The sequence below is a fragment of the Glycine max genome, chromosome 9 (assembly GCF_000004515.6).
Source record: "Glycine max cultivar Williams 82 chromosome 9, Glycine_max_v4.0, whole genome shotgun sequence".
Classification (NCBI taxonomy): domain Eukaryota; kingdom Viridiplantae; phylum Streptophyta; class Magnoliopsida; order Fabales; family Fabaceae; genus Glycine; species Glycine max.
The window spans coordinates 6920498-6938043 of NC_038245.2; the positions used below are offsets into that span (position 1 = coordinate 6920498).

Below are 17546 nucleotides of genomic sequence, written 5' to 3' on the forward strand. Positions count from 1 at the left end.
TTTCATTTGTACTAACATAAAGAGAGTTGAATGAGGAAACATTTTTAGTTTTGAACAAGATTTATAAAATTTGTACACATTATCCATAAGACAATAACTTCATTTCATTTTATAAAGTTATTTTGATTTGAAAACTTATTCATTTGTTTGTTTTTACATGGTTTCAAAAGAGTTTATAAATATTTTAATAAATGCTAAGAACATACTCTTTCATATTGGTTGGAATTTACTTGTAATCACAAAATTTGTGAGTCCAATGTTTTATTTAATGATTATTTCTTTTGATTTTGTAGTTTTCAATAAATTTGAATCAATAAAAGAATGTGTTTTAGAAGGGGGAAAAATGTGTCAAAGAGAATGTTTCTAATACTAACATTTTTTTTACTTAGTCTCTAAACTGAAATAATGATGTGGCGGCTTTCACTGACATAACATGGCATTGATAACATGATACTATGTTGATATGGTGCATGATGATATCATCAGATGTCATCTTTTACTGATTGATAATGTCAGCAAATTAACGTTTTTAACAACGAATGACGACATGGACTAAAAATAAAAGCTAACAAATAGTGGAGAAATTTTGTTTTTAACATATTAAATAAATAAATAAGCGTTGAAATGTCTATGTTAGTTTATGCATTAGATATTTAATATTGAGGTCCATTATTATGAGAACCTATAGGCTCATATGCATAGAGTAGATTGGAGGGGAAAGAACATTAAGTATAACTGTAATGTTTCTTACAGATTGTGTTCATAATGTTTGAGGCCCGGTTAAAGCAAAGTCGTAATAATGAGGAAAATATTAGTTTCTCATAGGTCATACTCTTAATCTAAGGGCACGCTAAGGAGTTTCTATATAAAAGAAGCGCCTAAGGCATTAAGTTGCATGCAAATGTGCGAGAAATAAACCCTAGTTGTTATGATATTCCGCTCGTGTTTTCTGGACTAAGTGATTCAGCGCAGTATCATGCTCCAAGAGGTAAATTCTAACCATAGCTTTATGTTCTTTCCCATGGATCCTATGATAGATAAATTTTCCTCCCGGTTGTTTTGGTCCGCGTTATCCAATAGTCTACTCTCAAAACTTTGGCTAAATAGTATTTTTATCCTCTCAATTATTGTGACTATGTGAGTTTGATTTCTAGGTTTCAAATATTGGGTTAATTAAGCATAAAAAATATTGCATTAATCAAGTTCTTTAATTTTTTTTTTCTATTTACAATCAAGTCTCCTCATCTTGATTTCATTTAATATTTAATAAAATTAATGGACAATGGCACACTGCAAACAAATTGAACATAACAGGACAATGAGTAAATATGTTGTACTGCCTAAAAAAACAAAATATTAAAACTACAATGACCTAAAATAGTGTTTTGTCTGTATTAAGTTGTTTGTCATGTTGCTAATATTTGTGGATAAATAATATTTATGACATCAATGAGTAGCATGAAATATCTTTCCATCTAGGGAAAAACTATGAGCTAAATATTAAACAAAATTAGGATACAAGGACTTAATTATAAATAGGAGAAAACCTTAATTAAAATGTGAAAGAAGAAAAATCATATACAATTGTGATACATAAAGAATTAAACTTAAAAAAAAATTCTTATTCCGGATAAATCCCTCACTTGGTCATTAAGAAATTTAGAGGTAGAAACATGATCCTTAAAATTTATAAGTGTCGCTTATATTTTTGTTTTTAAAAAACAACAACACTGAACACAATTAGTTCTAAAAAAACGTTAATTAATAGAATCGACATTTGTAAACAAATGAAGATAAAAATTTACAATCCAAAATATTAACTATATATCTACCTACCACCATATTTTAAGAACGGATTTTCTGTTTTTCCACGTATCTAATTGCATTAAGATGATGGTCACAGGACCGATCCACATATATCTGATCAGGCATATGCTGCTGGTAATAGTGGCATAGTAGTCAACGTTTTCGAATTGTGCAAATTTATAGTAGTCAGAGTCCGAGACAACAAGAATTTTACGTAACGGAAAAAACAAACTTAGGCTATGCCATAGAAAATGCAAAATAGTGATAAGAAAACACTTTGGGCACACCTTGTTTCTTTCATGGCCAACGGTGTTTCCCCAAATTACGTAAATATATTATATATGCACTTTTCCTTATTAATTAGGAATCAATAAGTTTCTCTTTGTGACAAAAAAAGGAAAAGAAATCAATAAGTTTCCTTTGGTTTAAACTTTTAATCACTGGTGATTACGAAGAGGCAATACTTGAAATGGACACAAGTGACAGACAAGCAAATTCTGTGGGCCATAAAGCACCCAATTTCATGTTTGATTTTTGGCTGGAATAACTGCGAAGGGCGTTCCAATGTAATTCAACATATAAAAATAAAATGAAAACCAAAACAAAGTGCTGATTCTTTAGCAAAAGTATTTTTTGCCTCAGCCATACTTTTTCACCTGATTTCCAAACATGATGAAAACAAAAAATGATGAACCAAAAATTCAAAGATGTGCAATTGAATGTTAGCTCAAAAATATTAAACAGCTTAGGCTTTGTCACAGAGAATTTTTTATACTATGTTTGGAAGGAAGCACTTTATAACTAAGAAAGCATTAGCATCATATAGCATTACACATTAGATCTCTCCATGGAGACAGAAATCCCTTTCAAGTGCCTTTATGGCAGAAGGAAAAAGAAGAGGATGTGGTTGAAATAAGACCCCAAAGCATCTTAAACCCCACCTTCTAGGTACATTTTAGGCCTTTGATTCCGTACAGAGGACCCATTATTGAAAAACCTAAACTCAACCATCTGCAAAACAGAACGAACCAGAAAGATGCCAAGTTATTATTGTCATGCCAAGGACTTGCTTAAATAAATTTCTCACTGATCACTTAAAAGACTAATAAAAAGGATTAAATAAATTAATTTATTTCAGGAGTGACAATTAACAATTAACTTATATACTTCCAATTTCAAAATTAGATGAAAGAGTTACAAAAAAAGTTCAAGTACATAATTTATCATCTTCTTAGACAAGTTCAATTCATATTTCTTTTATTAATTACTTATCTATAAGTAGTTATATGAAGTTTATGCTTATCCCTAAGTAGATAATTAAAAAGCATGTAATAAGAAAGGAACAGAACAATCAAATTAATTAACATGAATGTGGAAGTTAAATTAGTAATTTACCGTGGTGGTTTCTAGAACTGAAAGTTGGAAAATCATGAGAACATGTGGGGATGGAAATTGAAAGTTGGGTTGTGGAAGATTTGTCATCCAAATCAAGCCAAGACCCTTCTCTTCCTTTGTGGGGCCATTCATCAAAGAAGCGATGAACCGTTTTCTGAGGTTCTTCTTTCACAACTTGACCACCACCAAACATGTAGCAACCCTGATCTTGATGATGCTCTTGTTGCTGCTGCTTTGAGTGGCTCTGAAGTTGCAAGCAAGAGTAATCACTGGACAAGCCAAAGGAACTCCTCTGTTTGGAAGAAGAAGATGAGGAACTCATAGTCAATGGTGTGAGTTGCCATGAGTCATCCATAGAGGAAGCAGAGAAGCTTTTCATAACACCACAAGGTTCTGTGAAGAAAGCATGCTCATCCACCTCCTCTTTCTCTCCATAAACATACCTACTCCTTTTCATTAGAAAAAAAAAGATCAATTACTACCCACAAACACTTACAAAGAAATTAATCATCAGCAAAATGGTAAATACTTTGCACTAATCGATAAATACTTGGCACTGATAAGATAATATGATATCAAAAAATTATTAGAAAAAAAAATCAATTACAACTCACAAACACTTTGAAATTTGAAAGAATTTGGATATCAGTAAATACTTCGCAGCACTGATAATAACAAAAAATTTATTAGAAAAAAAATCAAACAATTACAATTTACAACTATCAAACACTTGGAAGAAATTAATATCAACAAAACTGATAAATATTTGGCACAGATGATAAAAAAATGCTTGAAGAAAGTGTTACAAGTTTTAAGAAGTGTGAACACAAGACAAACCTGCAGTCTGTGTTGGACTGAGAGCAAGAGCCAGTGTCAAGAAACAAGGGAGCCCTATTATCTTCAAAGGACAAGCCAATGCCAGAGGACCTTGAAGGAGGGTGATGATGATAGAGAAAGGAGCCATAGTGTTGAGGGTGGTGTTGGTGAGTCTCAGATGAAGCAAGAGGTGAAAGAGTATTAATTTTGGTGATTGATGAGATTGCTTGTTGTGTTGAAGAAGCATTTGAGTTTGTGTTTGTTGTTGTCATTGTTGATGATGGTGTTGTTGTTTTCAAAACTTCCACAGGCTTTCTTGAACGATTCTTCCCTCTGTGCATGTGCCTCTCACAGTACTTAGAATCTGGGTATGCTTCTTTTGAGCATCTCCATTTCTTGCCATCAGTTCTTCTACACCTACCTGGCTCAGGGTCTATTTTTCTTCCCAAACCCATCTGAAGGTAGTTCCATCCAACTGAATACAAGTCACAGAAAAACAAACAAAATCCTTTTGTCAAAAGATTTGCTTGCACTCTCACTTCTCACACAGTGACACAGAAAAAGAGAAAAAAAGAAGGAGGAAGAAACTTACAGTGTTGTGGCTGGTTAGGCAAAAGCCTTGAGGAGAGAGGGGAATCAAAATAGCTCCTTTTTATGGTGAAGAGAAGATCAGGGGGAATGGAAATGCCTGAAGCCATGTACTTGTAGATGAGAGCTTGGTGTTCAAGCTCTTGCCACTGTGATGGGGTAAAGGGAAACCTGTTTCTTCCATTCATCATCAAAGCAACTAGTAGAGTAGTAGCAGAAGTGCAAACCAAAGACCAAGGATATATTATATATAAAGGAAATTGTTTGTAGACACCCCTCCAGTGTTTACATTGTGAGAGAGGTAGAAAAATTGAAGAAAAAAAAAGTGATTAATATGATAAATAATGAAAGGTATTAAAAGAGAAAAATGAAACTAAAGGATTATAACTTAGTTGATTAAATAAATTATGTAAGTTATTATAAATTTTTTATAACATTGTTTTAATTCTTACACATAAAGAAAAAAAAAAGGAAATATTAATCGAGTATTTGTAATCTGTGAGTATTTAAAATAATGTCATAGAAAATTTATAATAACTTTACAATTTATTTAAAAACAAACATTTCATATACCAAGAGGAAATAAAATTTAATGATTATATCTTATCAAAGTAAAAGAAATATACCATTAATAAAAAATATTTATTATTAATATGAAAATAAATTTTATAAAAAGGAAAATGTTAATCTATGTTCTTAGACAACTTACTAAGAAACGAGAGAATTTTTTTTATTGAAATGTGTAAATTATACAGTTTGTAATTTCTTTCAAGTGTCTGATTTTTCTTGTGTTTTCCTATACTTTTACAATAAAAAATATTTTTTTAATTCTTTAACTTGATTATCCTGGGGGCACCTCATAACATGACTCTTACCAATATCAATAAACTGATGGTATAAAATAATTTGTAATTAAATAATGATGAAAAACTCTTTACTGAAAGAAATATCAACAAAGTGTCAAGAATTCAGAAAAAAAAAAATATTTGTATTGTATATGTAACAGTAGAAGAGAGAGTGGGGTGTTTGTGGGCTAATAGTATTAATAATAGAATAGGGGATGGATAGTAGAGTAGGTATATTTATTTGAGGGACCATTGCGTTACAGAATCTTCTGTACATGGATAAAACTAATGGTTCTGATTACAGTGCTGCAGAGGCTCAGTCTGCAGCATGCTCTGATCTGATGACTACTGATGCATTCTTTCTCTCTCTACTCTCTGCCACACTCTGCCACTCTCTGCAGCTAAGCTGTCTCTCTGCCACCTCTTGTCTCTGACACCTTCTACGGAAATCCATAAACTAAAGGGAGACACAAAGTAAAAGAAAGGGTCCTAATAGAAAAACAAAAGAGGAAATACTTGTTTTTAAAAGAGCTGGTGTAGTGTCTCATGTCTGAAGCCAATGCCTATCTGAGAAGCCTTGTACGGTTCGAGCTTTTACTGCTACTAAACTCTTTTACTTTTTCTGTTCCTTTACCTCAGAACCCCCCCACTTACATTTTCACCTTTTTTTTTCATTTCGGAAACGTAGAAAACGAGACATGCAGCTGCAGCTGCAGCCTTCAACCCTCTTGTTCTGGGCTGCTTTCTATTTTATTTTATACAATATAATTTTTTTACTTTTTTTAAAATTTTTGAAATTCATTTAAGAGATTAATTTTTTTCTTTTTTAATAGATATTTTTTATAAATATAAGTTAAAAAATCAAATTTATGACCAAATATTTATCTAACAATATTGTTACACCATGTTGATATATATATATATATACTAAATTGTCTTTAAATGGTTTTAGGCTTTCTTTTTTTTGCCTTTTGCCCTTTGTGTCTCACCCTCACGTTAATTTTTTTTCTCCCTCTTTCTGTTGGGAGAAAGAGAGATATAAGTTAATTAATCAATTATGCTTAAATAACTTGTTTTTTAGAATATAATATCTTTTAGGAGAGTCAATCATATTTGAGATGATAAGATTACTGTATATGATAAAAAAAATTCACTAATAAATCATGTATAGTCACTAAACTTTAAAAAATAATTGTAATAGATATTTTTTATAATATATGATTGTAAAAAATTCACTAATAACTTTTTAACTAATAATTGTAATAACACCTTATCATGTATAGTCACTAAACTTTAAAAAATCAAATTATAAATTTAATACTATATTACAAAGAATGTATTATCTTTTTAGTTTCTTTAAATATTTTGTTTTTAGTTTGAATTTTCTTTATTTGTTTTTATTTTTTTTATTTTTGTTTGTTCTGACTTTTAGTCCTTAAAAAGATTAAAAATACGGATAAAAAAGTTAAATGTCTAAAAGTAAGAATGATAAAAAAATTAAATTATAAATTTAATTCTATATTATAAATCTAATTCTAAAATCAAATTCAAAAAAGTTAAGAAACTAAAAAAGTAAAAAATTTAAGGACCGCGTACAAAAAATTTTAAAAATTTAAAGACTGAAAATATAATTTACCATGTAATAAATTAGGAACAATTCTTATATACACACAAATGTAACACGTTAGATTTACATATAGCGATTCAAAATTTGACAGCTCACTAAAACAAAAGATGAAAAATATAATATATGAAATTTACAATCAAAGCCACATGAGACTTTGTATCTCTTTTTTTCTCTAGTTCGAATGTCGAAGTTGGCTTGCCTCTCACACACCGAGTGTAATATCCGAACAAATTACATCAGACTAAAAAAGATCTAGAGATTATTTAGTTATGGAAGTGTACAATTGAAGATAATTTAAAAAAATTAATTAGTATTATTTATATTAATAATATACATTTATTTTTCAGTAGTTTATTATTAAGAATTTTATAATTGATTGTGTTTGGCTTAGGATAGTAATGGGATAGGTAAGAAGTTTTCTAAAAAGTGTGTGAATGAAGACAAAATACGCTAAAAAGTCTTGTGTTAGATTGTAGGGTTAATCATTAATCCTAGAAACAAATAAAACTGATTTTCGAGGTCTCGAGAAGAATTACCTGCATAAAGAAAGATTTTAACCAGTGGAGGATTCTAATAAACAAAGATGTGAATGAAATGCCTAGTATGAGAACGGTCAAAGAGTAAAAAATCAAAGAACGTCATACCGAGTCACCATGCCCCTCCTTCGTCTTTCTCTTTTGTCACCACACGATAGTACTTTCAAAGCTATGCATTTTCTGATGATCTTAATAATATTTTCCAGTGATGTTAATGCTCTTTGAGTTTCTAACACCATGTTTCTATTTGCTACCCACTATGAAGCAGTGGAGGGGCCATGTTTATGGTCCAAGTTAAGATGTTAGAGAACTTTGTGTGGTGAAAAATGAACTCAACTTTCATTCATTAGAGAAGTTTAGAGCACCTTTAGAGCACCTTGCTTAAGTGAGAAAATATTACATTGAATCTAAATATATTTGTAATTTAAAATTAATAACAATGAAACAAGTGTTGACAAAAATGTGATTTAGAGCCTACTATTTAGGAACCATGATCTTTTGTAGTTGACAGAAATGTGACAAGTTGTTGCCTATGACCATTGCTTTCCAAATAGAAACATTTCTCCTTGGCATGAATTTCATCAAATAGGTTCTTGGCACTCTCAAGATTGCTCATTTTAAGACGGCATTTATCATGATATTACACAAATGGTGTTCCTCTTAGGCATTTATGAAACAGTGTCACAACGACCATAGATTGAAAATGAACTTGTTTGAGGAACACCCAGAAGTTAATATCAAAGAATGAAGTTAACAATTGTTTCAATGTCATGGTATTTAGAAACATAAAGAATCACCAAGCCACCTCCTACATCAAGAGTTCGTTGAACACAAGAGTCTAAGCATAGGTGGATTTAAAGGAGGCAGTGTGAAGAGATAGAATCATTTAATAGAATCTCTCCAATAGAAGGTGACATAGCGCTTGCGGCTGTTGGAGGATGAGCAACGTAGATTCTAGTAAAAGGTTTCAACGACGTTTTTGAAAGAAATAAAGATGGTAAAAAATTCTAAAAAATTTGGTAAAGTATGAGAGAGAAAAAGTTTGCAGTTGCTTTTAATTTTATATTTCATATATTGTTTTTTATTTTTAATTTCACTGAGTTGTTAATTTATGAGACTATGTGTAAAACCTCACGTGTGTTACATTTGTGTGTATATAAGATTTTTTTTTTTTTAATGTCTCTCAAATCTGACCAATCTGGTGAAAAAGTATTTTTGAATTTTTTATAATCCATTAGGGGTAGGTCAGGTCTAAGGTCTAAGGTTGCTTTTATGCACAAATATAATAGATAATAGTGTTATATATATCCACTCTCTTTGTATCTCTCTTGTACTAATATTCAATATATATTTTAGAAGAATACTAATACTCAATATAATGAGTTGTTTCTCCTCTTCCTGTGGTTTTTTTTTTCTCGTTTTGTTTCTATATTAAATTTGTGTGATCATTATTTTACTTTCTTTCTCTCTGTCGCGAATTATTTCTAACACTCTAAACATACATTTTTAATATTCTATTATCTTTTCATTTGAATGTCCATTCACATTTTTCATGCAACTACAATTTTTTCTCTCAATTATCCTAACCTATTCTTCATTTTTATTCGTATATTTAATCTTTTTAATTGTTTATCTCTTTTAGTTTATAATCTTTTATATTGATTTCTAAATTATATTTCAATCATTTTCTAAAAAAATAATAAATTATTAAAAATATCTTAGTTTACAATCTAAATTATTTATTATAAATTTATATTAAAATATTTATTTTTATAATTTTTAATCACAATATAATTTATTTATTAAAAGATTATTTGTTATAAGTGTTAATGAGATTTTTTCTAACACTATTTTGTGATTTGTTGAAATTGTTCAAAATTATTAATTTTTGTTGTTCTTACATTCAAATGAAATACATGACCTAAAAAAAATTGATGATTTTTAATAAATTTTAATTAAAAAAATATCATTAACATTTCTCAACATTTGTATTAAGTAATGCCAAACTAATTATAGTTATATTCCATAACATGCACCAACAAGGAGGTACAAGAAACGTTAAAGAAAATAATCAAGTATATTTGACTTCAAAAAACAATGTAGAACTGTTGGAAGCATGTAGGAATTGTTTGTTGCTCAGATGACTCGGATATAGATCTTGATACTCTGTTTACCTTAGACATTGAAGAGTAATATTACTGTATTTAACATGAGACAGTCCTCACATGCTTACCATCTTTTTCTTTTTCCTCTTCACTAAAACAATAAGAACATGGCAGAACGGAGGATTGTTTGCGTTTCAGCACCATTTTAAATTCATTAATACAATCAATTGTTGAATGCACATGCTATCTATTTGGCACATCTACTCTAAGCTAAGCACCTATAATTATTATTAGATGGTTTTGAGTGACAATAGATTTAATTAAACTTGTAAATTCGATGAATCAAATTCAAAAGATGGGTGAATCCCAACTGAGTCATCTTTTGGTGAGTCTAACCCAACCTATCAGGAGTTGATGGGTTAAACGATTTGATGCATCTAAAATAAAAATTTTAAATCAACTTTATTTTTTGGAAAAAAATGTTCCAATGTTTTTTATTTGCAACAAGTCTTTTTTTTAATAGACAAAATCGTATTGGGACAAAACACGTAAAGTTAACTTGTAAATACAGTAAACATTTTTTTTAAAACATTAATATTGAAAAGTATATATGCCATAAAAAAATAAAATAAAGAATACCTCTTTATTCCATTTGATTTGGAATTCTGAGCAAAGAAGTGAGGCTTTTATGAAACATGACAAAAGCACACCAAACATAATTTGATTTTTTTTTTTTATTTTAGGTGTCATAAGCAGATCGGAACATATTTTATGAATAATTGAAATGGACTAAATTTTACTAATCCAATCCAGCCTAAACTCGTGGTAAAGTTGAATTGGCCTGTGAATTCTAACTTGTTTTGATGACTTTATTTTTTAAGATGCTTTAAAAAACTCAGTTATCTATCATTATAGGGAAAATTATTGGTACACTTTTAATTTTTTTCGAGAATATGATTTTTTCTTCTTTCAAATTTGATCCTTATTATTTGTAATTATACAATTTTGGCCAATTCAATAACTTAAATTTAATATGTAACGAAAATACTTATGAAGCATTCTATTATACTGTCATGTAAGTGATATTCTACTATATTGTCATGTCAAAAAATTTACTGCATACTATATGTTAAATTAATAAATAGACAAAATCTATACAATTAAAATACTAGAATCAAATTTAGTAAATAATGATAATGACAATACAGAAAAGCAATTAAGGTACTTGTGTACTACTAAATAAACAAGCAAATTGTAGTCAAAAGGGAAGAGGGCATATAAGTAAAAAATGAGAAGAATAGTTGGTATGATATTTATATTGTTTGGTTGTATTAAATTCTCCGAGCTATTCTTGCAGTGTAAGTTCTGCAGAAACGTACAGTACTATACAAGTGTAGTGTGTGTTCTTCAGCAGATACCCCCCAACCCCTGGCTGGTCCAATTGGTCCAAACACCATCTACCCTCTCCGTACACCACCATACCACCTCATTTCAAACAAAAAACACAACACCCCTATGCTTTCTATCTGTCTTTTATTTATTACTTTTTTTCTTACTCCCCCACATCTTCATGTAACTTCAACCCTTTCAACTCTTATTTTCTTTCAGTCTTCTAACTTTCTTTTTTGTCCATTTCTCAAACCTTTACTGACATCATGCACGGAATTTGTGATATTGTAGAGTAGTGAATGATTTTAGATCCTTTCAAAATATTTTTTTTAATTATTAGAAAAAATATCAAGTATTTTTAAGATATTTGTTTAATTAATTTTTATTTTATATAACAATAGAAGGACTATTACGAGGATATTTTAGAAATGCTCTAAACTTTCGTTTGCTAGAGTATTTGTAAGACAAAGTTTAGTAAATAATCTTTTTTACAACTTCAAGTGTGTATACACCTCGTAGAGAAGAAAGATAGAAAAGGCAAAAAGAGAAAGAAAAAAATGTTATATAATAGGTGCTATGCTAAAAAAAACTTAAATATGTATATATAATTCCTCAAATTTGAGTTATTGTTATTTTTTTTCCCCTAATTTTAAGTTTGTTTATTTGGTCACTCCTCTCAAGTTAAATAAATATTTTTTTAGTCCTTTTGATGTTCTTTTAACCATTTAAATATCATTTGAATGTATAATTTGTGATGATTTTTGTGATAGAAGAGGATTTAAAAAATATTTTTTTAAAAGAATATTTATTTTAAAAATTAAATAAATGAGAAAATAAAGTTTAAATTTAAGAATAAAGGTGAGACTAAAAATATATTTAAGTCTAAAAGATTAAAATGAAAAAATTAAGGCTTTAAGTGGAAATAGATAACGAAGCTAGAGGATTCAATCATATCGGAAAGAAAAGTTTCATTTTTTTTTTCGATATTCAGAAAAGGTTCATTTAGCTGATACGATTTATTCCTGTAACCGTAAGTTGTAATCCATTTTTGCTTTAAACACTTTCATTTTCTTTATGTCAAAATGTATATAAAAACAAGATAAACTGAAGTCTAACTAAGATTTGATTCATAAACAATGTATTTCTACAAAGTAAACTCATCATGCCCTGTTCAAGTGAATTTTTTTTTTCTCTTTGCGGAAACCTAGTGAATCATATCACGTAGGTCAATTTGTTGATTAAAAAAAAGTAAAGGTAAAAAATTAGGATGCATTTTTTTGTCTTAATTTTCAGTTGATATATTTTTGTGACAATTACAAAAAAAAAATCCTAATTTTTATATTTTAAAGTTTACTAAGAAAGTAACAAAAAAATATTTTTATTATTTATTTTGCAAATTACTTTAAACTAAAATGAAGTAAAAGCAAAAATATGTGTATAATTGCTACCGAAAATATATCATCTTAGAATATAAAAAAATATCAAACACAAATATTGCATTGCTTCAAAAACCTAATCTTTAATTTTAGATAAATGAAAATAAGAATTAAGTAGATATCAACAACAATGTAATACTCAATCAAATCACACCAAAATGAAAGAGATTTAGATGTTGTTTGGGCATGGTATGTACATCTAAGGATGACCTAAAAGAATTAATTAGTATTATCAATATAAATAAGATGTATTTTTCAGTCATCCATCACTTAAAAACTTCATATTTAAGCGTACTTGATTTGGAATAGTTATAGATAGATGACCTTTGGAAAAGTTTTCCATAAAGCTTGTGAGCCAAAACAAAGCACTTTGAAAAATTTTATGTTGGTTTGTGGAAACAATCATTAGTCCGGCAGCCGAAATAGATTGTCAAGGTCTTGAAAATAATTACCTATAGAGGGTTCTAACCGGAGTGAAGTGTCACCGCGTGAAGTGTAATAATATAAGAGTCTTTGAAAAGTCAAAAATAAAAAATGTTACAAATAACTAATACGAGAATACGTCTAACTCTATAAATCTGATTGCAAAACAGTTATTTTATTAGAGTACATTATCAATTATTTTAAAGTAAAATAACAAATTTAAATATTATGAATAAAAATATATAAAAACTAAAATATGATTTTTAAACATCAAGAATATAAAGAAAAAAAGTATCAACATCCCAAACAAACAAAGTATTTACATATGATTATATTAGTGTGACATTACGTGTTACTTTAACAAATCATTCGAGTATGGTGTGTACATCCGAAGTATCTCTTGTTTCTGTCTAGTTTTACTCCTACATCAAATAAAAAGAAGTGACTGAGACAACAATTTCCGATTTCAAACATGTTAAGAGCATTTATATAGATAGAGGGGTATATATATCAGTACTCCTTCAATTATTTGTTTCACTTTATCAAAGCACATCAGCACCTATGGTCTCTATGTATGTCATCTCAAATGCTTATCAATTCACAAAGCTCCAAAACACTATCGTGTTATTTTAAACACTGGCATATTTAAGAAATAAAAGGTCTCATGCAATAAGGGACACACCAAATGTTTCCATTATTGTAACACCCAGAAGTGTAAATGCTGGTATCTTTGCTTTAGCATTTGTTGGAAAATGGCAAATTTGGGTTTTCCCTTTTGAAAAAATAAGTGTTCATATTAGGCATAAAATTTTTTTAGTTAGTTATTAGAAGTTGTGTAAAATTTGTGTAAATTAGTTGGTTACTCAAGTTATAGTTACTAGAAGTTATTTGAGTAAGTTAGTGTTGGTTACTCAAGTTAGTTATTTTCTATCTTTGTATAAATACATCAATTTTGTAATACTTTAATGAATGAATGAATTGAATGAATTCAAAAATTATCGTTCATTTCTTTCATTCCTAATATGATATCAGAAGTTTTTGCTTCCGTGTCTCTTGCTTCATATTGAAGCTATTTATGGTTCTGCACGGTGGTGTGGATAGTGCTGCAAGCCCTCGTTTTGCGGCGTTGAGCCCTGACTCGAGGGGACGTGTTGCGAGTCCCACATCGGATGGTTCACGAGAATGATTCAGTTCTTATATAACTGGGTAGACCACCCCCTTATAAATTGTTTTTTAAGGGGACCTTTCGGATGCCTGGTTGATTCTTTTTTTTTTTTTTCTCTCATGGTCATGGATGTCATTGATGATTAAGTTCTTATATAACTGGGTAGGTCACCCCCTTATGCATCGTTTTTTTAAGGAAACCTTTCGGATGCCTGGTTGGTTCTTTTTTTTTCTCTCATGGCCATGGATGTCATTGATGATTAAATTCTTATATAACTGGGTAAGCCACCCCCTTACGAATCATTTTTTTTTTTAAAGGGGACCTTTCGGATGCCTGGTTGATTCTTTTTTTTCTCTCATGGCCATGGATATCATTGATGATTAAGTTCTTATATAACTGGATAAGTCATCCCCTTATGAATCATTTTTTATGGGGACTTTTCGGATGTCTGGTTGGCTCTTTTTTTTTTTCTCTCATGGCCATGGCTGTCATTGATGATTCTAACCCCTTCATTCTTCATTCTTCTGACAATCTTGGCATTGCCTTAGTTTCTCATCCTTTCATCGTGTTCTCGGCAAAGGCTTAGTTGTTGATGTGGTGTTGTGGATGAATTGGCGTGGAGCGGTTGCGGTGCTCGTTTATGCCACCGCATTGTGGTACTTCTTCGAGCGTGTTGGTTACAATTTCTTGTCCTTCGTCATCAAAGTTTTTGCCAACAAGCTTTGATGCTTGCTTTGGCCTCTTAGAAGTAATCGAAGTTGGTCGAAGATTTCTCAAAGTTTTTGTTTTGACCGAAGTATTTCCGACATGTTTCGCTATATTTCATGTTTTCATATTTTTTTTCTTTTCTCTTTCTTCTTTAATGTTGATGTATTGTATTCTCCAAGCTAGAAGTGTTTTCAACACATTCCAGCTTGTGGGGGGTATTAGGCATAAAATTGTTTTAGTTAATTATTATAAGTTATTTGTGTAAATTAGTTGGTTACTCAAGTTATAGTTACTAGAAGTTATTTGAGTAAGTTAATGTTGGTTACTCAAGTTAGTTATTTTCTATCTTTGTATAAATACATCAATTTTGTAATACTTTAATGAATGAATGAATTGAATGAATTCAAAAATTATCGTTCATTTCTTTCATTCCTAATAGTTCACAGGTAATTTAAATTTTTAAGGTTTCTTTTATTTATTTTTAGATTCATGTTTCATGTATAGGATGACGGCGAGGTGAAGTGGATATGAGTAGTAGTCACCCATTAGCCGCTATGTACTCATCCCGTCGCCTGTGGAGGGTTATCCGTTAAGCAAATAATTCTAAATATTTTTAATATCTGTTGTAACTTTATCTTTTCAACAAACAAGGCATTTAGAATTTATTTGTCATGAGGTTTAGAATTATATAAGTAACTTACAAGCATGCATATTATTCATAAGAAAAGTGTGACGTAATTCAGTTTTTGTTCACATTCTTTCCTCTTATTCACATATTTATAAATTTACAATTTGGTTGCTTCATCTACTACTTTTTTGATACACAATATTAATTTCTCACATCATTCTGGATTTGAATCATGGAGCAGAGAGTGTCAGATCTTGGACTTGGACCACACAGTCGTACACTCAGCTCACGCTTGTTGAATAGAAATCATTTCCCCAACTTGGAATAGCAATGCCAAGTGGACCATCAATTTTCCTCAAGTGGGACGATATTTGCAATTGAAAATTGAAGATCATTAAGACTCCACCACTCTACTACGTTGAAAACTTGACGATGTCAACAAATATAAATGACCCCCCCTACATGACCATTTTCTCAATGAAGAATTTTGTTACATAAAATATAAGCTGATCGAAGTATTGAAAAAGGCTGATATGAGATCGAATATGACCCACTTTAAAGATTTGGAAACGAATAATCCCTTTATTGTTCCTTATATATTTGTTTCTAAAATATAATAATCAACCTTTTGGATGAAAAAAATGTGATCGGAAGAAAGACTTCAAGACTCTATCAAAGATGTCAGGTTTTTTAACAAAAATTAATCATCAATAAAATTAGTGAATATTCTTTACTGATAACATGATAATTCAAAAATATAATAATAATGAGGAAAAGAAAATCTTATGAAGAGAGGTTGGCATTACCATGTGGACTTGCCTTTACGTGTATTTTCAACAATGCTATTGCCAGCAGCATTTAAGTACTTAGCTTCATATTTAATCTTTTTCGCGTCAAAGAACAACTTGAGAGATATCATATGATACAGCAAACGGGGTTTCACATCCTCACAATCTATGTATGAATACGACAAGGTCAGAGATCTCTAGTGGAGAGTGCATACAACAATGTTTGTTTTTTCGTTAGGAAACAGTCAAGTCATATCAGTTAACTGAGCAAAGTACCTAAACAGCGATGAGGTAGTTAAATCTAATAAAGCTTGATCCCCATGAGAGACACCATGAATGAAGCACCCGAAATGTTTGTTTCCTTCTCTGTAGTAAGGACTAGGGACCCAGAGGTCCATGTCTGCTAGCTACCACCCATTTGTTAGTGGCCATGGATCACCAAACACGAAACCTTTGCTTTTACTACTGCCTTTTGAATCAGGAGAGTTTTTAAGTTGCACTCAATCAAGTCTTACTGTATTTGGCTGACCCTCAACCTTTATGAATACTTTTAATATAAAAAATACTTTGAATATATTTAACATATACCTAATATAGTTCCTTTTTAATTTACTACCTAATTTCTTTTTTTTACTACTTGATATTTTTAAACTTTACTTGTCTGATGTTATCCTAAGTCTATTAAATGATGACGTCTTATTCTGTTAGTCTGTCACATCATCACTTAATTAATAACGTGATAGTATTAATTTATCACATCATCACTTAATGGATTCAGACTAACGATAAATATAAAAATAAAAATTTGAATATTAGTAAAACAAAAAAAAATAGTAAATTTAAAAAGAAATATCATAAAAAAACATATTCAAATCTAAAAAAACATAAATATTAGTGATATGAAGTATTAAGAATAATAAGTATTAGTAAAATGTTTAAAGTAATGAATGTTTAGTAAGTGCTCCAAAGTACAATAAGGTTACTGCTAACCCAACAGAAACAGTCGACATGAAATTTGTTTTTATTTTTTATTTTTTTATCCATACAAATAAAAACCAATACCAAATTTTTTTCAATAACTCACATTCTATTCAAACCAGTTGAGCTAGACCTCAATATGAAATTTAATTGAAATGCTTGTAATTAGAGGAAGGAGGAGAAATGCTTGTAATTGGAGGAACATTATTACAAATATTCAAGCGTACAGTTGGTCTTCATAATGAATGAATATCCATGATTCCTTCCATATGTTTACGAGGATTTACAAAACGTACTTGGCTTTTCTGCTAGC

At 29.9% G+C, this 17546-nt stretch overlaps 1 protein-coding gene across 1 annotated transcript; it reads right to left on the minus strand.

The window, feature by feature from the left end:
- Nucleotides 1-2604: 2604 nt before the first annotated feature.
- On the minus strand, nucleotides 2605-4911 carry GRF7 (growth-regulating factor). The gene is made up of 4 exons (XM_003534897.4): nucleotides 4610-4911; nucleotides 4039-4492; nucleotides 3202-3650; nucleotides 2605-2817 (listed from the first exon to the last, which is right to left on the minus strand). Exons 1-4 carry the CDS (start codon nucleotides 4794-4796, stop codon nucleotides 2810-2812), a joined length of 1098 nt encoding a protein of 365 aa, XP_003534945.2. The 5' UTR covers nucleotides 4797-4911; the 3' UTR covers nucleotides 2605-2809.
- Nucleotides 4912-17546: the final 12635 nt, after the last annotated feature.